General features: G+C 34.9%; 1 protein-coding gene across 13 annotated transcripts in view; it reads left to right on the top strand.

Annotated features, from left to right (window-relative positions):
• LOC117310661 (lysine-specific demethylase 6A-like) overlaps positions 1–27,940 on the top strand; it is a 165,273-nt gene that overhangs the window by 66,428 nt on the left and 70,905 nt on the right. For 8 of the 13 annotated variants that reach the window (XM_033850369.2, XM_033850368.2, XM_033850364.2 and 5 more), the window contains 4 exons: positions 448–568; positions 1,065–1,112; positions 9,803–9,857; positions 12,360–12,394. In XM_033850369.2, coding sequence (XP_033706260.1) covers positions 448–568; positions 1,065–1,112; positions 9,803–9,857; positions 12,360–12,394 — 259 coding nt within the window. The remainder of the gene's footprint in view (positions 1–447; positions 569–1,064; positions 1,113–9,802; positions 9,858–12,359; positions 12,395–27,940) is intronic. The other 5 variants (XM_073799792.1, XM_033850359.2, XM_033850370.2 and 2 more) reach the window with 2 other exon arrangements.

A 27,940-nucleotide genomic window follows, 5' to 3' on the forward strand; every position in this document is an offset into this window, starting at 1 on the left:
AGAGGTGGCACTGCTTTCTGTACAGTAGGAATCCCATATGGAAAAGATAAATATTAACCCCTATCTGAATCACGTCATTCTTAAAATAGGTTCCAAGCTGAATGTAAACCAAAATGTGGTAGGTAAGAGTAAGGCTTCTAACAGTGGATTTATATGGAGCAGTAGAGAACCAAGGTTAACACTCTTACCTTTTTGCCATTTTTAAAAGCTTTCTTACTGTCTTCTCTAAGTTGATTCAGAGAATTTTATATTGTTTATTTACATTGAAAATACTACTAAATATTTAAATATTGCCAAATAATTTGAGGAAGTTAAAGTTACCTTTTTACATTCATAGTATTTTTATAAAGTTATAATTTGTTTTAAAGTCGTATACCCATTGTATTTTTTGTACTTCCAAAGCACATACAGTTAATCTTACCGTTTCTTATGTCTGTATTCTTCAAGGGCAATTAAAGCATTTCAAGAGGTGCTTTATGTTGATCCCAGCTTTTGTCGAGCCAAGGAAATTCATTTACGACTTGGGCTTATGTTCAAAGTGAACACAGACTATGAATCTAGTTTAAAGGTAGGTGGTTGGGGCTTTTCCTTGATATACACTATTTCGTGTGTGTGTGTGTGTGTGTGTGTAGAGTGTGGGGTTAAATGTTAAGAGTATAGAGAAATACTGGAAGTTATATTACTGCTATTGAATGAATTTAGGATATGAACTTAAAAAGGAAAAAAGGATTGGATTTCGGGGTACAAGGCAGACATGGTGCTAAGATACGCAGAAGAACTTTTAAGTGCTTTAGATTTTTGTTTTTGGTTTGTCTTTTAACAAAATATAAATATTGATGTTTGTGATAAGGAGACACTGGAGGTTTTTATTTCATTTTTGAGTATGTAAAACACTCTCCAATATGTGACTGGCACTGTAGAGATGAAGAGGTGGTTAGTGATGCTATATCTGTGATCTGATTATTGACTGTTCTTTCCTGTGGGTCTGATTAGAAATCTGCCAGTTTTTAATAGCATGGTATGTGTCATGGCAAAATTATTTAATAGATTTGTTATCTTTTAAGGTTTGTGGTCTGCTAGTTGGTGAACATGAACATCATTGGAAAAGAATGGTACATTATTGTTAAATACTTTGCTTCTAATGGAAATTTGATTTGTCAGTACTTAACATTTTTTCGAGTTTCTGGGTTTGTGCTATCATTTTATGTTTTCCAAGGGTTTTTAATGAGAATGGGACTTCCCTATATATCAGAAGCATTGTTCTTTGAAAGAATTCAAGTTTCTGGAGAAAAAAGGTTTTGAGAATTTATGACTGTTTAGAATGTTTGCTCTTTTCCTTATAGATGTGAATTGTAGAGTATATTGATTACAGAGGTGGTGTACATATGTGTGTGTCACATACTCTGAACTCTTTAACAAGGAAAATGCTAAATAAAGTCTACTTAAAAACTGATGTGATTGCAGGTCCCCCAAACTGCCAACCTCAAGGTTAGTGATTTGGCAGAGGTCATTGAACTCAGAAAACAGTTTTATTTATGGTTATGTTTTATTTACAGTTAAAGAATACAGATAAAATTTTTCAAAGGAGAAAGACACCAAAAACAGAGTCAAAAGTGCAAAAGTTCACTTGTCCTGTCTCATTGCAGTCATATTGATAGCACTTAATTCTCCCTGAAATGATGTTTAGTTACATGCAGGGAGTGTTCCCAAGCCTTTCCAGGGTTTTGTTCTCTTCCATGAAATATGTATATATGTATAATATTGACGTTTGGTAATATAGAAAGAGAGAGAGCCACCTGACTGACCTTAGTTTTAGTTGCTTAATCACCAGCCACTTTAGACATCAAACTGTAATGTTGTTAGAATGAATTATCTTGATGACCCAAGGTCCTAGGTATACAGAGGTACACTTGCAAGGCAGGATATTCTAAAGGTTTAGAGATTCTCTCTCAGGAGTTGGTCAAGGCTAGAGCTGTTTTCTTTTGAATAGGCAGGGTTTCAACAACCCAGACCTGCTGAGTTAATTCCTTGCTGCACTCTGTATTCATTCACTTCCTTAATTCTCTTGGGTTTTAAAATATTAAGTGCCTTGGGCTTCCCTGGTGGCGCAGTGGTTGGGGGTCCGCTTGCTGATGCAGGGGACGCGGGTTCGTGCCCTGGTCTGGGAGGATCCCACGTGCCGCTGAGCGGCTGGGCCCGCCAGAGCTGCTGGGCCCGTGAGCCATGGCTGCTGGGCCTGCGTGTCCGGGTCCTGTGCTCCACGGTGGTGGGAGGCCCGCGTACCGCAAAAAAAAAGAAAAATATTAAGTGCCTCAAACTATCTCTGCATTTTATGGGTTTATATAGGAGTGATACTGAGGGCACATAGAAACTCAACCAAGAACATTAAAAACCATTGCAAGTAGACTGTAAAGAATTTAGATCACAGGCTGGTCAGAGATCAGTTGTAGCTGAGGAGTAAGTCCAGAGTTAAATGAACTTGGTGCAGAGAATGGGATTAGGTTTATCAGTTATTTGTTAAGATTAGAACAGAGTTTATCAAACTGTATACTGTGAGGTGTCAGTGGATTTAAAATGTAAAGAAAGTACAGTTTTGACACCTTGTAGATTTTTTTTTTTTTTTTTTTTTTTTTGCGGTACATGGGCCTCTCACTGTTGTGGCCTCTCCCATTGTGGAGCACAGGCTCCGGACGCGCAGGCTCAGCGGCCATGGCTCACAGGCCCAGTCGCTCCGCGGCATGTGGGATCTTCCCAGACCAGGGCACGAACCCGTGTCCCCTGCATCGGCAGGCGGACTCTCAACCACTGCGCCACCAGGGAAGCCCCTGACACTTTGTAGATTTTAACCTCTTTCATTTATACATTCACAGGGTATAAATTAGCCTATCAAAAATGTTAACATGTCATATGGCAGAAAATAAGTTAAATATGGTATAATTTTTTTGTAATGTATTTGTTATATACCAACATTTTAGATGGTTTCTGAAAATATGTTGGAGGGCAAAAGAAAATTGTCAATATGTAATAAAATATCCTTTAATTAGGCAGAGCAGAGTTAGATAACATTCAGTGGTTTGTTGAAAGTGTTTTGGCTTACTCACGCATAATGGAAACAGTATTGTATCCACTTTTATTTGTTTAGGCTTAGGTAAAGTGTAACAGACCTTCAAATGATGTTGATTTTAGCAAAAAATTTGGGGGCGTGCAATTTTCTTTTTCTTTCTTTGTGCCATTTTCCCCCTTATTTTAAACTCTGATAACTCTCTGATTTTGTTGTATGAAAACATAAAGAATGTTAGGATGTTTTTGACATTAATATTTCTTTTTTAATGAAGTATAGTTAATATACAATATTTTATTAGTTTCAGGTGTACACCATAGTGATACAGTATTTTTACAGATTATACTCCATTAAAAGTCATTAAAAGATGATGGCTATAATTCCCTGTGCTGTGCAATATATCCTTGTTGCTTATCTCTTAATCCCACACCCCAATACGCCGATGCCCCCAGTCTCTCTTCCCAATGGTAACCACTAGTTTGTTTCCTATATCTGTGAGTCTCTTTCTGTTTTGATATATACATTTGTTTATATAATTTTTTAGATTCTATATGAGGTGATATCATATGGAATTTGTCTTTCTGACTTAACTTCCTTTAGTATGATATAATCCCCAGGTCCATCCATGTTGCTGCAATTGGCATTATTTCATTCTTTTTATGGCTGAGTAATATTCCATTGTATATATATACCACATCTTTTTTATCCATTCATCTGTCGATGGACATTTAGGTTGCTTCCATGTCCTGGCTATTGTAAATAGAGCTGCTCTGAACATTGGTGTGCATATATCTTTTTGAATTAGAGTATTCTCGGGATATATGTCCATGAGTAAGATTGACTGCCTGGGTCATATGGTAGCTCTGTTTTTAGTTTTTTGAAGGAACCTCCGTACAGTGGTTTCACCAGTTTACATTCCCACCAACAGTGTAGGAGAGTTCCCTTTTCTCACATCCTCACCAACACTTGTTATTTGTAGGGTTTTTTTTGTTTTTTTTTTGTGGTACGCGGACCTCTCACTGCTGTGGCCTCTCCCGCTGGAGAGCGCAGGCTCAGCGGCCATGGCTCACAGGCCCAGTCGCTCCGCGGCATGTGGGATATTCCCGGACCGGGGCACGAACCCGTGTCCTCTGCATCGGCAGGTGGACTCTCAACCACTGCGCCACCAGGGAAGCCCTACTTGTAGTTTTTTGATGATAATCATTTTGACAGATGTGAGGTGATACCTTGTTGTTTCAGTTTGCATTTCTCTAATAATTAATGATGATGAGCATATTTTCATGTGCCTGGTAGCCATCTTTATGTCCTCTTTGGGAAAATGTCTGTTCAGGTCTTCTGCCCATTTTTAAATTTTTTTTTTTTTTTACGGGGATGTTCAGTTATATGAGCTGTTTATATAGTCTGGATATTAACCCCTTGTTGGTCATATTGTTTGCAGATTCCATCCATAGGTTGTCTTCCACCCTATAATCCCTATCTCTGGCACTTAGTAATCTGCTCTTTGTATCTATTAGCTTGATTTTTTTTAAATTATTTTTTAATTGTTTCTTTTTAAAATTCCACATAAAAGTGAGATCCTTTGGTATTTGGCTTTCTATGTCTGATGTATTTCACTTGGCCTAATACCTTCTAAGTGTATGCATGTTGCTGCAGATGGCAAAGTTTCATTCTTCTTTTATGGCTGAGTAATTACACTTATATACATACACTCACATACACACACACATACACTCACATACACACATGCATGCACACCACATCTTCTTTACCCATTCATTTGTTGATGGATACTAGATCACTTCCATATTTTGGTTATTGTAAATAATGCTGCTGTGAACATTGGGGTACATGTATCTTTTTGAATTAATGACTTTGGTTTTTTTTGGATATATATCTAGGAGTGGAAATACTGGGTCATATGGTATTTCTGTTTTCAATTCTTTGACGAAACTCCATACTGTTTTTCATAGTGGCTACGCCAGTTTACATTCCCACCAACAGTGCCCAAGCGTTCCCTTTTGTACACATCCTCACTAACATTTGGTATTTGTTGCCTTTTTCATAGAACACATTCTGACAGGTGATACATAATTGTGATTTGGATTTGCATCTCCCTAATGATTCATGATGTACAGTGTCTTTTCATGTGCCTGTTGGCCATGTATGTTTTTAGAAAAGTGTCTGTGCACGTCTTCCATCCAGTTTTTAATCAAACTGAATAGGAGTTTTTTTGCTGTTGAGTTGTATAAGTTCTTTATATATTTTGGATATTAACTGTGTATCGGATACATGATTTGCAACTGTATCCCATTCAGTACACTGCCTTTTAATTTTGTTGATGGTTTTCTTTGCTGTGGAGAGGCTTTTTAGTTGGATGTAGTCCCACTTGCTTCTTTTTCACTTTTGTTACCTTTGCTTTTGCTGTCAGGATTTGGTGTCAAGATTTGCAGAATTATTGCTGTTTGAAAATACTTAACATTTTGTGTCGTGTGGGGTTTGAAACAGTAAAAGCGTTAATTTTCCTGCTGCTTTCAAAAGTTTGTGGAATTTTTTTGTTTTAGGATCTTGAATACTGAGATAATGTAGGCTGGGCAATTCGAATTATACAAATCTCTCTGAAAAAAAAAAAAAACAAAAAAACAAAAAAACACAAATCTCTCTGCTTTTTGAGAGTTTTAGTATAATAGTAATACTGAAATACTGTCATCTTGGAAATGTATTTCTTTTAAGGTCAGTTTATTTCCTTTGATGACTCATTTAGGAAAGGTCTGTTTTCTCACATAACATTTTAATGTGTTTTCAAGGTCAGTTAGACTTAAAAATGTACTACAATACAAAGTGGGACTGTTATGCTGCTCCTTCTGTTAGCGGAAAGCTGTTATTAAATATATATATTTTTAAATAATATACATATACATATATTTTTTTTCGGTACGCGGGCCTCTCACTGCTGTGGCCTCTCCCATTGTGGAGCACACGCTCCAGACACGCAGGCTCAGCGGCCATGGCTCACGGGCCCAGCCGCTCCGCGGCATGTGGGATCTTCCCGGACCGGGGCACGAACCCATGTCCCCTGCATCAGCAGGCGGACTCTCAACCACTGCGCCACCAGGGAAGCCCTAAATAATATACATATTTTAAAATAGTTTTGTCTTGGCTTTCATAGCACAATAAGGATATGTATTTGGCTTTGCAGAATAGATGAAAATTAAAGCAGTTTTCAGTGTTCAAATGTTAGATATTCCTGAGTAAAAAAGGTTTTTTCCCCCAGTTTTGGTTGTATTATTAACTTAAAATTTTCAGATCATAGTAAATTTTCATGCAATTAAAAAAAAAAAGCTATAGAGTCACAGATCTAGAAAACAAACCTATGGTTACCAAGGGGGAAGGGAGAAAGGAATGGATTGGGAGATTGGGATTGACATATACATAGTACTATGAATAAAATAGGTAACTAATAAGGACCAACTGTATAGCACAGGGAACTCTACGCAGTACTTTGTAATGGCGTATATGGGAAAATAATTTAAAACAGAATGGATATATGTATATGTATAACTGATTAATTTTGCTGTATACCTGAAACTAACACAACATTGTAAATCAGCTATACTCCAATAAAACAAACAAACAAAAAAAGTACAAGGAATTCACATATACCCATCAATTTCATTCAGTGGTAATATTTTTCATAACTATATCTTATGACAACCAGGATTGGACATTGATAAAGTCGAAAACTGTTGTTTTTTGTAGCATTGTATCCTCTGTATCATTGTGTTTATTTTTGACTCTATGTTTATAGAAAGAATAATGCATTTGCTATTTAAGGGTCATATGCATTTTAATAAGTTAATCCATTTCAGAATATGTTTTAAATAAGTTTTTAAAATGTACTTCATATAGACTAGCATGAATTTTTTCTAGTGTTGTTTTTTAATTATTTTATTGTGCAGAAACACACACTACATGATACTGTTTTCAACATTCAACTGTATCAGTTAAAATATACAATTTAGTGGCATTGATAATATTCACAGTGTTGTATAACCATCATCACTATCCATTCCCCAGAATTTTCAGTAACTCATGTAAATACTTCTGTTCACATTAAACAATAATTTCCATTCCTTTTTCCCTTCTAGCTTCTGATACCCTTCTGTTCTAATTTCTGTTTCTATGAACTTGACAGTTTTAGGTACCTGATACAAATGGAATCATATGTTATTGTGTCTGGCTTACTGCACTTAGCTTAATGTTTCCAGGATTCATCCATGTTCTAGCATATATAGGGCTTCCTTTTTATGGCAAATAATATTCAATTGTATGTATATAACAAAATTTTTTCATTTATTCATCTGTTGATGGACTCAGATTTTTCTATATTTTGGCAGTTGTGAAGAATACTGCTATGAACGCTCACGTATGAGTGTTTTTTGAACTCTTTTTTTGACTCTGTTTTTTCAGTTCTTTTGGAAATATACCTAGAAATCTAATTGCTGAATTGTATCATGTATTTAACTTTGTGAGGATTGCTATACTTTTCACACTGCCTGCACATTTTACATTCTTATCAGCAATGCACTAGGATTCCAGAATATCTGCCTCCTTGCCAAAACCTCTTTTCCATTTCTTAAAAAAGTAATGACCATCCTAATGGAAGTGAATTGATATTACCTTTGTTTTTCTCACTTGCATCTTTTCCTGTGCATTTGTCTTCTTTGGAGAAATGTACACCAAAGAGAATATAATCTTCAAGGCCATTTCCTGTGCATTTGTCTTCTTTGGAGAAATGTACGCCAATTGCCCACATTTGAATTCCATTCTTTGATTTCTTCTTGTTGAGTTATAGGTGTTTTTATATACTCTGGATATTAATTCCTTATGAGAGCCATAATTTCAAATATTTTCTCCCAGTAAGTGTCTTTTGATGCATAAAAGTTTTTAATTTTTAAGAATCCTAGTCTTTTTTCTTTTGTTGCCTGTGCCTTTGGTGTCCAAGAAATCATTGCCAAAACCTTTGTCATGAAAATCTTTTCCTGTATTTTCTTCTAAGAGTTTTATAGTTTAATTCTTCATGTTTATATAGAAGATAACAGTCTACCTTCATTATTTTCCACGTGGCTATTTCACAGCTACCATTTGTTGAAAAGGTTGTCCTGTGTATGGTGTGTGAGCATAATAGACTGTGTGTACCACCTACAGTGTTCTTTCCAGTTATTCTTTTTATAGCCATTCTTTTGTTACAGTGATAGCAAGGATTAATTTTGTTGTTAGTTACAGCTAGTTGAGGAAGCATAGTTATGTACTCAATCATTCCACATTGTTTAGACTACATGTCCAACTTGGCATTTTAAGTGTCAGTATGTCTGTCACAAGTTTAGATGTAAGAATTGTAGATAGTAATGACATTTATGTAGTTGATTGTTTAATGACTTGTCCTTTGGTTACTTAATGGTATTATAGTTGATTATTTTAATTTTTGAATAATTAATGGAGACTGAAAATTGAATGTACATTTGTGGGAATAGTTTGTAGAATAGTTGATGGGGACTTGCTTATTCCTCTTTCATTTAAGTTAAAAAAATTTATTATCTGTTTTCTCTGCTTAAGTAGTTTATAACTCTGACATTTATATTGATAATTAATAGAGGTCATTTGTTATTCAGTGTTTTTCAGTGACAGCTAGTGTTTTCATGTTTTAATGTTATCTGTGTTTTTAGTAATAAGTCTCTGTAGACACATGAGTTATTAAATATAATATCTAATATATATATTAATTATACATTATGTTTTCTATTTACTGTCATATTAACTAATACTGGTTAGTAACTAATTTCCTAGTAATGATCTATTAGTTTTTATATATAAATATATAACATCTATGTATAGACAGTTATATATATTTACATTCTGCATACACTTATTTGATATACGTAGGATGTTTTAATATTTCATGAATGATTCTACATGCTTCACACACAATTTACATACCTTTTAAAAGAACCAACTATATTTCAGAGATGAATTTCAACATGGGTTATGGTTTTTAAATATCTTGAAATATAGTGCTAGAAAGGGCACTATAGAAGAAGGAATATAAGCCTATATGACTTATTCTTTAGGAGATATATAATAGTATTGTTTCATTTCTAAAGTCCAGATCTCATTTTAAGATAATCACTGATGTTTTAAAAGATACCATTGGGTTTTACAGATTTTTTTGTTAACATCTTTATTGGAGTATAATTGCTTTACAATCGTGTGTTTCTGCTTTATAACAAAGTGAATCAGTTATACATATACATATGTTCCCATATATCTTCCCTCTTGCGTCTCCCTCCCTCCCCTTTATAGATTTTTGTATGGTGAATTGAAATGCGTCTAGTTTAAACATTTCTATAACTTAATCTTTTTCTTTACTTTAATACTGAAATATTCTTCTTTTTTTAACCTAATAAAAATAGACACAGGGTAAGTAGGTAAAGTACTAAGTTTTACTAATAGTAGTAGCTTTCCCCCCACATCCTCCCTTCTTAACTATCCTATGGAAATACTTTGATAACACTTTGCTTCCACAATAGATTTTGAATTATAGTAATTTTGTTTGGTTGGCTATTATGTTTTAGTTATATAACATGGTTTCATTATACATGTTAGACTGATAAAGACTAAAATATAAAAGTTGACTTTATGCATCTCTAAATTTAGCACAGTAATGTCTTCACTTTTTTCTTACAGCATTTTCAGTTAGCTTTGATTGACTCTAATCCCTGTACTTTGTCCAGTGTTGAAAGTAAGTATTTCCACATACAATAGTTTTTTGTCTTTTTGAGGAACAGAATATCCATGAAACGTTTCAAATTACGACCATGAATACCTTTTCAGATACTCTATATCTTTGTTTATGTTGGTTTTTGAGAAAAAGAATGGGAGAACACAAGCCTGATTCAGAGGCTTTAAGATAGTTGATCAGCATAATCACTTGATAACTGTAGAAATCCCTGGTTTCTCACAGAGCACTAACATATAGTGATTGCTTACCTTTTGCTAGGTATTATTGATGGCAGGCATTACTATCTTGTAGTGTCTGTTTTTAACCCATAACTTATTTCTCTTGTTTCTTTTAATGTCTTTGAGACTTTACATATTCCACAGGCCATGACTGGTCTTTGAACCTCTTAACCTGTGCTTATGAAATTGGGAAGATCAGAGTATTCAAAGTAAAGTTAAAAAAAAGAATGGAAAATGAATTTTTGTTTATGAGTAACTTACACATGTACAGTCTTCATTGTTATACATATTGTTTTTCAAGCTAGAAAGAGATATGTATCCAATTAATATTTTTGAAAACAATTAGATGATATAAAACTTTCATTATATGATTGTCCTTCATGATAGCATGTATTCTTAATATTCTGAAAATAACATTTCTAATAAAGTTTAAATTTCAAGACCTTTTTGGCAATGTTGCTAGTATTTTAGTACATATGTTTGAAAATCTCCATGTTGAGTATTTTCCTAGTTGTATATTTATGGCCCTCTTTCAAATTATATTTAAGAATGGAATAGGAGATTTTCACTTTTTGAAAGATGACACTGTCACCTTATGGGATTGTGAGGCCAGAGACATGGGACCCGAGACTGAATTGGTAGGAAGTTCACATGGTGTTAGGGTGCCAGTTAGATAGTCTTTTCTTTCTTGTTACTTATTAGATGGATATGTAGATGAGAAAAATAGGATTTAGGTTCCCTAACTTTCTCCTTATTTCTGTCAAATAATGGAGATGAAATTTCTATTAACTGGATTTGAGGTTATGTTGGGAAAGGGCAGTGAAGAGGAAGAAAATCACTTAACCTATTAAATAAAGAGGTTGTTTTTATATATGAGACTAGAAAAAATGTGTGAATTGTATTTTGTTTATTTAGTTATTATCTTGTGATAGAATTTTCCTTTTCTCTGAAGATGATGTTTTTAATCATAGGAGGTTTGTTAACTTGTAATGTGTAAATACTTTGGGAGAGCAGTGCCTTTGTACCCAAAATTTATTTGATTTTAGAGTTAATTACAAAATTTTAGGATAATTTTTCTCTGTTATGTGCAGGAAATTATGGATATCTAGTGCAGTGTTTGCTAATCTGGATGTGGAGAAGTTATTAGAAAGCTAGGGAGTTTATTAAAGGAGACAGCTTTTCAGGCCTTTATACCACAGGATCACTAAATCACAGTTTTTAAGAGCTGAGCTTAAGAATTGGTAGTTTTTTAATGCTTCCTAAAGAGAATATAATCTTCAGGGCCATTTGCTGAAAGAGAATGAAAGATAAGGATGGGGTGGGAGGACGAGGAAAGGACATGAAAATAAACATCTTGTTACTTATGAGAATTTCATGATTCCTTTAAGACATTTCTGGAAAGTATTCCACATTTTATGTTCTCTGTAAAATTTTGAAAGCTTCTTCTAGTTACAGCCTAAAACAAAACATGAAAAGAGATTTGTTATTGACACATAAACCCCATAGAATTTAAATAGCTAGAATTTAGTTGTAATTATTGTAATTTTGTTTTATTGATCCTTACGGTTTTCATTGAATCTTTCATGTTCTGGTAATTGCAAACTGAGTAACAGGAAGAGCTTGGGGGGGAAAAAAGAAGGAGCAAATGTGTTATATACCTTTATCTGATTTATCATATATACTTAGTTTATAATTTTGCTTTTTAGGTGGTACGACTTTTTTCTTCTTTAAGTAAAAGTCACTAAATTCTGAATATCCAGAACAAAGTCATTTCTTGTGTGTGCTTTTACTAATACTGTTTCGATCTATGACTTTAAAAAAAATGCTTAAATAGATTTATTCTGAAGAAAAACGCATATGTTTAAAAACATGTCTTTATTTAATAGCTTTACTATATTTTTAAGGTGAACATTTTGAGTATCGTGTTTTAGGATATATACATTTGAAAGGCTATGTTTATTTAATATTGCTGATTTAAATTTAGTATACTTATTTACTGTTGATGTTTAATGTTTTTAATGTATTTTAATGTGTTTTCTTAGAATTAAAAATAAGTGGATTAAATTTTTATTTAATAATGGCTTTTAATTATGTTTCCTTAGCATGCCCATGATCTTTATTTGTACATTGTTCTATTAAAAACAAAAGTTGAACTTCTAAATCAAATTTGTGATCCATTGCTTTAGCATTTCTTTATGTTTTAAATGTTGTATAATCTCTGTTTTCATTCATTACTTTAAACTCAGCTGTATTGTAATTAATTCTTTTCCATGATCCTTTGTAGTTCAGTTTCATATTGCCCACTTGTATGAAACCCAGGTAAGTGTTTTAATTTACTATACTGAAAACAAGAACAAAATCCTTATCCATACTTTAAGTGAAATAAAAATTATATAAGACAGTTTCATACTTTACACTTTCATACTTTAAATGAAATAATTATCGATAAATTTTAGTTCAGTTTTGAGTATAAACTCCTGCATATATTTAATATTTTAAACTCATTAAATGTGTTTGAAATTTTGGTTAGTGATAAAACCAAACAAGAGACATGAAGGAATTTGAGGTTTGTATTGAGAATGAGTATAGTTTTGGTAACCATTTTCAACTCACTGTGATTTAATAAATTTCCAAAACACTCTCTGGCTGTACACTAGGAATTGTCAGTTAATGCAGTTTGCCTCTAAATTGAGTCATCTGTGTGGTTTGAAATGACTTTACTTAGGAAGTGTTCTACCATTCTGATGTTAGTATGTGTATTTTTCCAAAATATTTTTGCCTGTTTGAAATAAGATATTGTCTTAGAATAATTGCTTCTGTTTTTCTGTAATACTGAAGCGTCTTTAAAACATCTTATTTGTAACATAAAGGATAGTCACCCTTTAATGGTACTGTCATAACTTCAATATTGGCTTTAAAAACTTTTCAGTTTAACTTTGTAATATTTTGTGCATAGCATATTTTGTTTGGCTGTTAGATTAAAAACTGTAGTATCATATAAATTTATAATCTGTGATCAGAAATCAGGAAGTTGCTAGGAGGCTGAAAAAAGTACATAGAGTTTATCAATAGTATGAGTAGTTGAACATTTAAGATTGTATTTCAGTTGAGTTATAACATGCATTTAATAGCAGCTTTTCAAGGGTGAAAAAGCACTTGTTATGTAGTAAACATTTGTGAGGTCTATTCTTTTGTTTTTAGTCCAAGTATAAATTAATGGGTTGAGGGTAGATACTATGCAAATTTATACCAAACAAGGAAAGATGCTGGCATCTTCCTTTATTCATATTATAAATAGATGTAGTAAGATAGTTTGAGATCATTTAAGTGTCAAGTTCCCAAACCCTGCTTATGGGTTAGACATTTTGGGGAGCTTTAAAAAAATTAACGTCAGGTTTCTATACCCTGTCCATCTTCCCTTACTCCCCAGAAAACACCCGTGAAATTTCCATATTTTCTGAATCAGAGTTGGTATCAAGGTAGGATATTCTGGTAACCTGCTAATTTCTATTTTATAACATGGAATGGCAGCCTTCTTATATCTATTGTTATAGATAAAAATTCTTACCTCCGTCTGAGTCTTCGTTAAGTATAGAGTTTTTATTCATTAAGTGTTTTCTTTTTCCCCCTTAATCTTTTGATGTAGGGAAAGTTATTTTAGGTACATTCAATCTTTTTTTTTTTAATAAATTTATTTATTTTATTTTTGGCTGTGTTGTGTCTTCGTTGCTGCATGCGGGCTTTCTCTAGTTGCGGTGCATGGGCTTCCCATTGCAGTGGCTTCTCTTGCTGTGGAGCACGGGCTCTAGGTGTACGGGCTTCAGTAGTTGCGGCTCACAGGCTCTAGAGCACAGGCTCAGTAGTTGTGGTACATGGGCTTAGTTGCTCTGCGGCATGTGGGATCTTCCCGGGCCAGGGCTCAAACCCGTGTCCCCTGCATTGGTAGGCAGATTCTTAACCACTGCGCCACCAGGGAAGCCTGGTATATTCAATCTTTAGCTGGCCCAACAAATCTGCAGGTTCCTTACTGCAGGTAAGATAAGAATCTGCAATACAGAACCTGGGGATTCACACAGCTGAGGCTACTAAACTGTTATGTAAGGTATCTTGAGTGGATTTTGGTATCCTCGGGTGTCATGGAACCAATCTCCCACAAATACGGAGGGATTACTATGGTATGACCATTTGGTATTTTCGGATGTTAAACTATCTTAATTTCATTGCAGTTTTCAAAGAAGGAAAAGAATAAATATTAAACCCAAGTAATCAATTAAGTTATAGAACTTTCCCATTTGAATTAAAAAAAATTAGATTGTGGTGTTATTAAATTTTATAGTTGATGGCACTTTAATAGCATGAGGGCATGAAATATAAACTGAGATATTCTCAGAAAGGAAAATATGAGTAGTATACTTTCATTTGGTATCTACAAGAATTCTTCATTTCAGTGAATATCATCTTCTTGTTAATCCAAGATAGTTCTCCCATTATTAAAAAAATTCTACTTATAGTTGATTATAGTTTCATAAAATAATTTGAGTAAAATATAATTTTCTATGTAGGTCTTTTTGATTTTTCTAATTTTAACCTATACATAAAAGTTCTTATTTATAAATATTCTGTCATATTCTTACAGTTTCATCTTCCTGAAAGATAATTTTGTTTTCTGAAATTTGATAGGGTTATTATTTACTGTTTTAAAATCATTAATTTATTGAGATGGTTTCTGAGGGTTTTTAAATGAAAACAGAAGTTTACCCTTATTCTGGTATTCTCATGAGTTCTACTGATCTTTTTCAAACTCCTTGTTTTGAAATAATTGCAAATTCACAGGAAGTAGCAAATATGCACAGGAGATACAGTGTACCTTTCACCTCATCTTCTCTTCTTCAAGTGTTTACATCTTCTGTAATTGTAATACAATATGGAGATGGGAAATTGACATTGGCACACTATGTATATATAATTGTATGCTGTTTCATTGTATATGTAGACCGCTGATGAGGGTGAGAGTAGACTACCTGGTATTTTCTGGAGTAGAGAACTTACTGTCTTAAAGTTTTCTGACTTCTTTGGCTGCCACTTTTACTGATCTTTTTTACCTGTATAGATGAGTCTTTTCTTGAAGATTTTGCTCTTTATAGTTGTTGGTATTTCCAAGTATGCCTTCTCCAGAACTTAGTAAGGAATTTAGGAGGCAAAAGAAAACAACAAACCAACGAACAAAAAACAAAATCAAAAAAACCCAAAACCCCAACTAAACAAATTAAAAATATATATATTTACTGCTGTATTTTTCCTTGAGTCCAAAGATCAGTGAATGGTTTACTTTTTTCCATATTTTTCTGATATTACATATAAAACAAGCGAGCAGAGTTTGGAGTGCTTTTAACTGGATTTAGCGAGAGAAATAAAGAAAAGTCTGTTTTCTACACCTAGTGTGGAATTGGAAATTAATGTCAATCTTTCAAATTATAATGCAGCCTTGTAGTCCTGAAGTAAATATACTAGATTGAGATGTATTATTGTTGTTAAATATTATTATAGTTCTAGTTTGTTAATGTTACATACAAGTTTTCTGTGTCTTTGTTCATGAGATTGGTTTTCACCTTTTTGTACTGCCCTTTGGAGACTTTAGAATGATGATTATACTGTTTTACAGAAGTGCTTTGGAAATGCTACCTTATTTTTGTATTCTCTGGAAGAGTTTGTGTTACAGATTGTTACTATATTTCTTCTCATAATGTTTTGAAAAATTTAGTGTCTAAGCCATTTAGGACTGGATTTTTCATAATTGAAAGAGTTTTGATTATGGTTACATTTGAAACGCAGTATTTGTCACTATTGGAGAGTTGTAGATCTTTATTTTGATTCAGTTCTGTTATAGGGAAGATAATTTTTTTTTGATTTCATCTTAATTATTGGCATGAATTGGTTCATAATATTTTCTTATAAAGTGTGTACAGATCTGTGGTGAGCACCTTTTTTTATTGATTGGTCTTGCCAGGGTTTGTCAAATGTAATAACCTTTCATATGCTTCTATTATGTGATTGCTTTCTATTTTATTAATTGCTGCTCTCTTACTACTTTCTTTGGGTTTAATTTAGTCACCGTTATTTTTTATTAATTTTTGACATACATAGGTGATTGATTTCTAGTTTTAAAAACAATGTGAATTAAAGTATTTTTTTCTCCAAACATGATTTGATGCATTCTAAAAACTTGCTGTTGTGTACTTCTTATTTCAAAATATTTTCTAATTTCACCTGTGATTTGTTGTTTTGTTTGACCTGTGGTTATGTAATATGTTGAATAACATATACAACGATGAAAGAATTTTATGATTATGTCTTTGGTATTGATCTCCATCTTAAATTTGTTGTTTACCCTTTTATTATTTAAATCAGTTGTAATTTTTTATATTGCTTTTGGGCCATGGTATCATCGGTGTTGGTTAATGATTCATGTTTTTATTAGAAAGAAACGTGTGTTTTGTTGTTCTTGGGTATACTGTGGTATAGCTGTGTAGACTTGGTTGTGTTCAGGTTTTTCTATATCCTTTTCAGCTTTTTAATTTAAAAATTCTTGCTTATCCATTAAATCAGTTCTTGAAGAAGTATTATGGTAATAGTATTAAACATAATTATGTGTGTTAGTGTGCCCTGATTTTTGACTACAACTCTTCCTCCTCTTTTTTTTTTTGTTACGAATGTTTTCAATGGGCATGGAATTCTGTTTTTATTTCCACAGTTTGAAATTTATGTTCCACTGTTGTTAAGCTGTATTGTTTCTTGAAGTCTCATGATTCCCTTGTTGATTCTTAGAAGGTGAAGCTTATCTTCACGCTGGTTTTTTATTTTCTGATTACTTAAAATTTTTTATTTGTATTTAGTTTCCTGCCGTTTTGCTACCATGATCCTAATTCTTTATGGTTTTCTGTTTGTGGTTTCTTGTATCTCTTGAATCTGTACCGTGTTCTCCTTTTATGTTTTGCAGGGAGGTTATTTCTTCAAAAACTACTTTTGCCCAATTATCTTTTTTCCTTTAAGGGTCCAAGTACATGTACATTACAGATTTCCACTGTCTTTTCTATTTTTACCTGTATTTTCTACTTCTTTTTCTCTCTCTTTATCTGTATTTTCTTCTGGTTTATTTTTCAGGTCACTTATCTTCTCATTTTCTATATCAAATCTGCAGTTAAGCCACCACTGAGTTCTTAATTATTCCCTTTTTTCCCTAAAATTTCTGATGGAATTTTACATAGTTCTTGATTCTGGGCTGAAATTCTTCATCATTTATTTTCTCGAACATACTAATCCTAGTTATTTGAAAGTCATTGATAATTCTGGTATCTGAATCTCCTGTTGCCTTTGTTTTTACTTAATTTTTCTTTCCTTTATTTTTACTTCTTTACAATTTGCTTTTGAATGCCAGACTACATGTATGAAAACATACAGAGATCATTTTAACTTCTGGGCTTGTTTCAGTTTTCCTTTTTTCCCCCTGGCCAATTCTTAGATTGGGGAAAGATCACCATAATCCAGTGAGGCAATAATGTGATCTAAAAATGGGCTTCTTGTGCTTCCCTGGTGGCGCAGTGGTTGAGAGTCCGCCTGTCAATGCAGGGGACACGGGTTCATGCCCCGGTCTGGGAGGATCCCACGTGCCGCGGAGCGACTGGGCCCGTGAGCCATAGCCGCTGAGCCTGCGCGTTCGGAGACTGTGCCCCGCGGCAGGAGAGGTCACAGCGGTGAGAGGCCCGCGTACCGCAAAAAAAATAAAAAATAAAAATGGTTTTCATTTTTTTTAATGGTCTTATTGTATTACAAGGCCTTGTATGATTTTAGATTTTAATTCACCTTTTATCAAGGTTAGAGTAATTTTGAGACTTACCTACATACTTCAGATGTATTTGACAGGACCTGTTGCCATGCTCAACTAGAAATGTTATGGTTCCCCAGTGCCGTAAAGGGAAAGGTGGGTGCTTTGTCATACTCTTCTTTGTTCAGTTTTTTTCTATCCTTGTGTAAGTAGCCCTCCATGAGGAAGACAGAGGACATTTCCTTAAATTTATGGTTAGATTTTTTGGTATCCCATTTTAAGTGGGATAAATTTCTGTAAAAATAGAAAGTTGTTTTCTTTTGGGAAAAGAGACAATAATCATTCAGTGTGTTGAGTATTATGCAGAAAATAAAATAGGTTAATGAGATCAAGTGCTTTACAGGGAGATATCAAGGATAACTCAGATATCTGTCACTTGGGAAGAAGTTGAATAAAATACAGTATATTTTGTAGTATCTAGTGTAATCATTCATATGTTAATGGAATGAGGAATATTCATTTTTGTGTATCCTTTGGGAGGATATCATATATATTTTTAAGTGAATAGAGGAAAATCAAGCAATGTGTTGGGTAAACTATAACTTATCTACAAGAAGATGACAGAAACAGTATGATTAAATAGAAGTTAATATAGTGTACCTCTCTCAACTTATACTTTGTTGTTGTGTGCTGGTCTAAGTCAGTAAAAACTCTTGTGGCTGGACCTGCCCTTCCAGTTCTTACTGTGATTGCATGTTGCCCTTGGGAAGGAAGAGCATGTAGAGTCCTGCTTTTATTGGAATCAAAGGAGGGTTTCAAGATTTCACTTTTTATTGGTGAATTTAAAACATATGAGCAGGAATTTAAAGCTCAGGAAGAGAAAAACGTGCAGCCTAAAGGATAAGTTACCTAAGTCAGCTATGATTTCTAATACAAAGTTGGGGGTGGTGGTGCATGCGTGGCCGGCAGCCTGGTTCTTTATCTAGTCACATAGCTGGCAATGTATTTATTCAGATTAGCCAGCTTTCTAGTGGATATTTCAGAGCAAAGCTTACATCAGGCACTTGTGTTATAAAAAAGAAAAACCATCTGTAAGGGCTTAAATTTGTGTGGGTTTTAGAGTGTGTGGATTTTAGAGTGTGTGGATTTTTTAATATCGTTATCAGAGGGAAATTTTTAAAAGGCCAAAAAGTCAATAGTAGAATTTAAAAAATACCACCATTTGTGGTTATTTCTTGCAAAAAAGGGAAACTGAAATCAACGTTAACATTTTCTTCTATGTACTGGTTTAAGAAGAGGGGAGAAAGGAGAAAACTTGGAATGGGTAGGGTACAGGATAAACAACATAGATTGTTCAGTAAAATTTTAAGTCTTTAGAGTGGGTGGGAGGTTAAGGGAAGGCAAAGGAAATCCTATAAATTAAAAGATTTTTAAGAAACCTATCCAGATTCAATGGTTTGACCTTGTTTGGGTCCTGAGTTAAGCCAGCCATAAAAAGGCAGCTAGGAGAAAGTTGTGTGAGAAGTTTTGATATACAGTGGAAATTTAATATTAAGTAATTATTGTCATTTTTTAAGGGCAATGTACTTAGGTTATAGAAAACATAGTTATGTATATTATAGGATATATACTAATGTATTTGTGGATATAACAATGATAATGTCTAGGATTTGCTTCAAAATGATCAAATATGGGTAATTGAAATGATTTAATAGATTTTTTTGTTGTTGATGTTGTTGTTTTGTTTTTTTCTTGCGATACGCGGGCCTCTCACCGTTGTGGCCTCTCCCGCCGCGGAGCACAGGCTCCGGACGCGCAGGCTCAGAGGCCATGGCTCACGGGCCCAGCCGCTCCGCGGCATGTGGGATCTTCCCGGACCGTGGCTTGAACCCGTGTCCCCTGCATCGGCAGGCGGACTCTCAACCGCTGCGCCACCAGGGAAGACCCAGAATTCATTTTTATAAACGGATTGAAAATTGTACATAAAGATAAATGTAATTCAGGTTTTGTTTAGAAGTAATCATACCATGAATGATTAGGTAGACCTTATACAATCAATTCAGTGACAATTGAACATAAGTAATTGTAAGGAGAAAAAAGGGCTTAAAAAATGAAAGGACAGGGCTTTCCTGGTGGTGCAGTGGTTGAGAGTCCGCCTGCTGAGGTTCGTGCCCCGGTCTGGGAAGATCCTGCATGCCGCGGAGCGGCTGGGCCCGTGAGCCATGGCCGCTGAGCCTGCGCGTCTGGAGCCTGTGCTCCGCAACGGGAGAGGGCACAACAGTGAGAGGTCCGCGTACTGCAAAAAAAAAAAAAAGGACAAAGGATGAAACTTTTGATTATCATTATTCTAACAATAAAAAGAAATGATGAGAAAATCCATCTTACTTATAGATGAATCAGGGTAAAAATCATTGTAAGACTTCTTATCAGAACCATGCAGGCGCAAAGAGTATGGGAGTAAAATATCCCCTCCAGGTGTTGAAAGAATAGAATCTACTTACATAGAATTCTATGACTGGTGCCATTATCTTTTCAGAGAAGAATTACAAATTACTTATAGACTACCCCATCAAAGAGGTGCCCCTCTTAAGTGTGAACTGAGAATAATTACTTCTGTTCAGAGAGTACATTTGTGGAAAGAGTTAGTGGTGGGGAACTTTTCAGTGGAGCTAACTGACAAACACTGTGTTAGCCTGGTGAACATAGTTAACAGCATCAGTAGTAGGTCATGTTTGATATGATGTATCCTTGATAGGAGGTGATGGGAGGAGTACTTTACCTCTATAGTCTTCATTCTGAAAATACATTTCCCCATTCTAACCAGGAGGAAAATATCACACAAACTTCAAGTACACAGAACTCTTAAAAAGTACTTGCCAGTGCTACTAAAAACTTCTATTAAACTAATCAAAACCTGAGACTCTATAATAGTCAAAAGGAACTGAAGGAGACATGGCAACTAAATAAAATGTGGTATCCTGAAAGAGCAAAATGATATTAGGTAAAAGGGACATTGGATAGAGTATGAGTTTCAATAATAACTGTATATCCACTTTGGTTCATTCATTGTGATGTATGCCATGCTAATATCAATAATACAGAAAATTTAGTATAACTCTATTAGAACTCTGTAGTATGTTTACATTTTTTCTATAAATTAGACAATTTAAATCGAAATTTATTTTGTAATGTGTAGGAGAAATACTCTTTTAAAAAATAAATTTATTTATTTATTTTTGGCTGCATTGGGTCTTCGTTGCTGTGCACAGGCTTTCTCTGGTTGTGGCAAGTGGGGGCTATTCTTCATTGTGCATGGGCTTCTCATTGCGGTGGCTTCTCTTGATGCAGAGCATGGGCTCTAGGCGCGCAGGTTTCAGTAGTTGTGTCATGCAGCCTGTGGCACGTGGGCTCAGTTGTTGTGGCTCACGGGCTCTAGAGCTCAGTAGTCATGGTGCACGGGCTTAGTTGCTCCGCGGCATGTGGGATCTTCCTGAACCAGGGCTTGAACCCCTGTCCCCTGTATTGGCAGGCAGATTCTTAACCACTGCACCACCAGGGACGTCCCTCAATATCTTCTTCTTTAAGACATTAATAGTGACAATATACAGTATATTGGGTGTTTATAGCATATGGATGTATAAAATGAAATAATATTAATAGGGACAGGAAGGAGAAATTGGGAATATTCTGAGAAAGGATAGCTGCACTCACTATACTTGGAAATAGTATAGTATTCTTTGTGATGGGGTTAGATTTGTTATGGGTATATTTTATAAACTCAGTTAAATCTAATGACAAAGATACCTTTTAAGCAAAGGAATATAGAAATATATTCTCCAAAAGGACATAAGGATCCGAACATGGGTACAGCTGGCAACAGAGCATCAAAATACATCAGGTTATGAGAGGTGGATGAATCAGCTATTCTCCCTGGAATCTTAATAAGCCTTATTCAATAAATGAATAATCAGCTACAGAAAAAAATATATTCAGGATAACTTGAACAGTGTATGATCAAATTGTCAGTCTAAATAACAGTATTATCAATCATGTTATGAACTGATTGACTTATATAGAACACACAGTTAATAGAGTCTTAACAGCTTTCATGGTACATGGAGCATTCGTTAACATAGGTAACCTTCTGGCCCATGGACTACACCTTGAAAGTTTAAAAGAGTTTATATACAAACTTTAAAAGAGTTTATAACAAATTATACTATGTTCTTAAAACACAGTGTAATTATAAGCTCGTGACAGTATGGTAGCAAAAAAATTCTCATAGTTGAACATTTAACAGTATAGTTCTAAACTATAGGTCTAAAAGAAGTCACAAGAAAAACTAAAAAAAATTTTAATTATAAAAGTGAAAATACAGCCTCAGAATTTGTGGCTTGTGGTTAGAGAGTTAGCTTAGAATGAAATGTATAGCTTAAATGCTTGTACGGAAAATGAGAAAGATCTAACGTCAGTAACCTCAGCTTTTACCTTGAAAGAAATTAGAGCAAATTAAGCTGAAGGCAAGCAGAAGGAAGAAACTAAGAAAGATAAGATCAGACATCAATGAAATTGAAAAGAAAAAACAGTATGAACAAAATTGGAAACTAGTTCTTTGTTAACAGATTTGATAGACCTCAGTTTCAGCTATCGGAGGAAAAAAAGACACAACTACCATTATGAAGAATGAAAGAAGATAAATCCTCTTTCATTTCATTCATGTGATGAGGGGTAATCATCACAATGAAAAACATTTTAAAATTTTCAACAGATAAATAAGAAGGAAAGAAATAAAAGAAAAAGAAGAAAGAGGGGTTGTCACTTGTATTAGCCAGGATTTTCCAGAGAAACACCGAATAGGAGCCTATGGGTGTGTATATGTTTGCATGTATAAATATATATAGTATGTGTGTATGTGTATATTGTGTGTGTGTGTACATTTATTATAGGAACTTGCTGATGGAATTGTGTCTGCAAGCCAAAGAAACTTTAGTCCAAATCTGTCTAATTCTTTAGTTCAAGAACCGCGAGTTCGAGTATCTGAAAGCAGAAGATGACGTCCCATTCTCAAGCAGGCAGTGAGCAAAGTTACACTTCCACTGCCTTTTTTTTTGTTTGTATTGGCTGATGCCTACCCACATTGAGGAGGGTGGGCAATCTTCTTTACTCAGTCTATCCATCCGAATGGAATCTCTTCCAGAAGTACTTACACAGATAACACCCAGCAATAATGTTTCATTAGCAGTCTGGGCATTCCTTAGCCCAGTCAGCTGACATATAAAACCAAGCATCATATCACAGCTCAGTCCACATACATTACCAGTACGGTAAGGGAATGCCTGAACAGCTCTATGCCAAGAAATTTTATAACTTAGATAAAATGGATAAATTTCTTAAAAGACACAAAGTAGCAAAATTCACTGAAGGAGAATTTGATAGCCTGAAGAGCCCTCTTTCAAAGTAATTGAATTAGTCATTAAAATGGTCATGTCATCTGCAGATACAATAATTTAACTTCTTCATTTCCAAGTCAGATATCTTTTATTTTTCTTGCCTAAGTCCTCTGGATAAAATTTTGAATGCTGTAGTGAAAATAGATATCCTTGTCTCTTTATTGGTTTTAGTGAGTAGTCTTTCACTTTTTCAGCATTGTGTATTATGTTCACCATTTTTTTTAAGACTTTTTTTTCCCATGCATTTTTAGGATCACTGCAAAATTGCAGAGATTTTGTATATACTTATTGCCCCATAGCCTTCCGTGTTATTAACATTCCCCACCAGAGTGGTACATTTATTGCAGTTAATAACCTATGTTGACAATCCATCATCACCTAGAGTTCAGAGTTTACATTACAGTTCATTCTTAGTGTTGTACATTCTGTGGATTTGGACAAATTTATAATTACATTTATCTATCATTATGGTATCATAGTGTTTTCACAGCTCTGAAAATCCTCTGTTCTCTTCCAGTTAACCCTTCTGCCTCCCCTAATCCCCGGCAATCACACATCTTTTATTGCCTTCATAGTTTTGCCTTTTCCAGAATATCAGAGAGTTGGAATCATAGAGACTGTAGTCTCTTCAGGTTGGGTTCTTTGACCTAGTAATATGCATTTAAGTTTCCTTCATATCCCTTTATGGCTTGATACCTCATTTCTGTTTAGCTCTGAATAATATTCCATTGTCTGGATGAACCAAGTTTATTTATCCATTCATCTACTGAAGGATATAATGGTTTCTTCCAAATTGTGGCAGTTATGAATAAAGCTGCTATGTAATCACTTTGGTTTTTCATAAGTGCCCTTCATCAGATTGAAGTAGTTCCCCTATATTCCTAATTTGGTGAGTATTTTTTTTAATTAATTAATTTATTTTTGGCTGCATTGGGTCTTCATTGCTGTGCATGGGCTTTCTCTAGTGGTGAGCAGGGGCTACTCTTCGTTGCAGTGCACAGCGTTCTCAGTTCTCATTGTGGTGGCTTCTTTTGTTGCAGAGCACGGGCTCTAGGCACACTTCAGTACTTGTGGCACACAGGCACAATAGTTGTGGCTCATGGGTGCTGGAGCACAGGCTCAGTAGTTGTGCACAGGCTTAGTTGCTCCATGGCATGTGGGATCTTCCCAGACCAGGGCTGAAACCAGTGTCCCATGCATTGGTAGGTGGATTTTTAACCACACACCACCAGGGAAGTCCCGGTGAATATTTTTTATCATGAAAAGATGCTGAATTTTGTCACATTTTGCGAAATTCTTTTTCTGCATCAGTATGTTCATATGTTCTTTTGACTTCTTTCTTTTAATGTGCAATATTACATTGAGTGAACCATCCTTTCATTGTGGGAATAAGTTCTACCTCATTTTTTATTAATATGATGCTGAATTCAGTAAGTTAGTATTCTTTTGAGAATTTTTGCAGAAATATGCATAAAGGATATTGGTTTTCTATTTTTAAATAAAAAATTAATTAATTTTATTTATTTATTTTTTTGGCTGTGTTGGTTCTTTTGTTTCCACGTGTTGGCTTTTTCTAGTTGAGGTGAGCGGGGCCTACTCTTCGTTGCAGTACTTGGGCTTCTCATTGCAGTGCCTTCTCTTGTTGCAGAGCATGGGCCCTAGGTGCACGGGCTTCAGTAGTTGTGGCTCGCAGGCTCTAGAGTGCAGGCTCAGTAGTTGTGGTGCATGGGCTTAGTTGCTCCGCGGCATTTCCTGGACCAGGGCTCAAACCCATGTCCCCTGCACTGGCAGGCGGATTTATATAAATAGGCTCCTACAGTATTTGTCATTTGTGTATTACTTATTTCAGTTAGCATAATACCATCGAGGTTTTTCCATGTTGTAGCATGTATCAGAATTTTATTTTTAAGGCCGAATAACATTCCATTATATGTGCAGTCAGCCCTCACTGTCCGTGGGTTCTGCATATTCATATTAAGCCAACCTCAGATAAAAAATATTTGGGAAAAAAATTCCAGAAAGTCCCAAAAAGCAAAACTTGAACTTACTATGTTCCAGCTACTATTTACATAGCATTTACAATGAACTGAGTATTATAAGGAATTTAGAGATGAAGACGACAAATGTAAGGATGTGCATAGGTTATACGCATCTACTACTGCATTTTGCATATATAAGTGACTTGAGCATCCACTAAGGTCCTGGAACTAATCCCCTGAAGATATCAGGGATGACTCCATATATGTATATCAAATTCAGTTTCTGTTCATCTGTGAGTAAACACTTGGATTATTTCTCCCTTCAGCAGTTTTGTATTAATGATGAATGAAAAAGATAAAGGTGTAGTATATGATGAAAAAATGAGTTTTTAACCCAGGATGTGTAAATAATTGAATTTTTGTTCTTTTTTACCCCCCAAGATTGTTTGACTTTGAGGGCCTTTGAAATTCCATATGAACTTTAGGATGATGTTTAAAATTTCTGGCAAATACAGTGGTATTTTGACAGAGATTACATTGAATCCTTAAATCGCTTCAGGAAGTGTTCTTAATTTTAATGCAGGAATACTTCACAGATATTGCAGGTTCAGTTCCAGACCACTGCAATCAAGTAAATATTGCAATAAAGCAAGTCACATGAATTTTTTGGTTTCCCAATGCATTTAAAAGTCATGTTTACCCTGTACTACAGTTTATTAAGTGTGCAAAAACATGTCTAAAAAATATGTATATATACATTAGTTAAAATCTGTCTAAATGATATTATCAAAAAACAAAAGAAAGCAAGTGTTGGTGAGGATGTGGAGAAATTGGGACCCTCATACATTGTTGGTGGGAATGCAGAATGGTGCAGCTAGAGTATGAAGATTTCTCAAAAATTAAAATTGAAGTATCGTAGGATACAATCAGTTTTCCAACCTTTGAGTGTTTATTCAAAAAAATTGATTGGGCTTCCCTGGTGGTGCAGTGGTTACGAATCCGCCTGCCAATGCAGGCGACATGGGTTTGATTGAGCTCTAGTCTGGGGAGATCCCACATGCCACGGAGCAACTAGGCCCATGCGCCACAACTACCGAGCCTGTGCTCTAGAGCCGTGAGCCACAACTACTGAAGCTTGCGCGCCTAGAGTCCGTGCTCTGCAACAACAGAAGCCACCGCGATGAGAAGCCCGCACACCACAACCAAGAGTAGCTCCTGCTCGCTGCAACTAGAGGAAGTCCGCGTGCAGCAACAAAGACCCAATGCAGCCAGAAATAAAAAATAAAAAGATTAAAAAAATAAGAATTGTCCTGTGTTTGTTGAACCACTAACAATAGACAAGAAGTGGAAACAATCAATAACAGATAAGTAGATAAAGAAAGTGTGGTGTTTTATACACAAGTCACATATTTGGTAAATTCATTTTATTGTAATTTTTAAAATTTTAAATAAATTTATTTTTGGCTGCATTGGGTCTTTGTTGCTGCACGCAGGCTTTCTCTAGTTGTTGCGAGTGAGGGCTACTCTTTGTTGTGGTGCGCAGACTTCTCGTTGTGGTGGCTTCTCTTGTTGTGGAGCACAGGCTCTAGGTGCACAGGCTTCAGTAGTTGAGGTTCTAGAGCGCAGGCTCAGTAGTTGTGGCACACGGGCTTAGTTGCTCCGCGGCATGTGGGATCTTCGCGGACCAGGACTTGAACCCGTGTCCCCTGCATTGGCAGGCAGATTGTTAACCACTGAGCCATGAGGGAATCCCGGTAAATTTATTTTAAATTAATTTTGTTTTTAGTGTTGCGATAAGTTGACTTGTTTTCGTAATTTCCTTTTTTAATTATTCTCTGCTAGTATATAGAAATGCAGCTGATTTTTGATTGTTAATTTTGTATCCTGCTGAATTTATTAACTGTGCATGTTCATGCTTGGGGAAGTGTTTATCCTTGTAAGTGTTGGCTTCTTTGTGGATGTTGGTTTTCTGTCTGCGTTAAAGCCGTGGCTTTCCTATATATACATATGTGTATATGTACATATGTATGTGGGTATATGATAGAGATAAAAAAAGAGATTTTTTTTTCCTCCTTCTTTCCTTGTCTCATTTGGTTAAAGTAAAAACTCAATATTTTAAATACCAATTTATACATTTATTTTAATGAATCATATTGCTCTGCTCATTTAATAAAAATGTCCTGGAAATGACTTTATCATCCCTTTTATAAACACTTTTTAAATGTCCGAAACAGTTTTTCCAAGTTTTTTTTTTAAACACCTTTATTGCAGTATAATTGCTTTACAGTGGTGTGTTAGTTTCTGCTTTATAACAAAGTGAATCAGTTATACATATACATATGTCCCCATATCTCTCCCCTCTTGCGTCTCCGTCCCTCCCACCCTCCCCATCCCACCCCTCTAGGTGGTCACAAAGCACTGAGCTGATCTCCCTGTGCTATGTGGCTGCTTCCCACTCAGTGTTTTACATTTGGTAGTGTATGTATGTCCATGCCACTCCCAAGTATGTTTTAAAGAAACCATACTTTGGATTTTCTCTTTTTAATTTTTTCTGTTGTTTTGGAAGAGTTGTGTTTAATATCACAGTAACAATAATAGGTTTTAGTCTTACTAA

This window comes from Tursiops truncatus (assembly GCF_011762595.2).
Source record: "Tursiops truncatus isolate mTurTru1 chromosome Y unlocalized genomic scaffold, mTurTru1.mat.Y SUPER_Y_unloc_2, whole genome shotgun sequence".
NCBI classification, from domain to species: Eukaryota; Metazoa; Chordata; class Mammalia; order Artiodactyla; family Delphinidae; genus Tursiops; species Tursiops truncatus.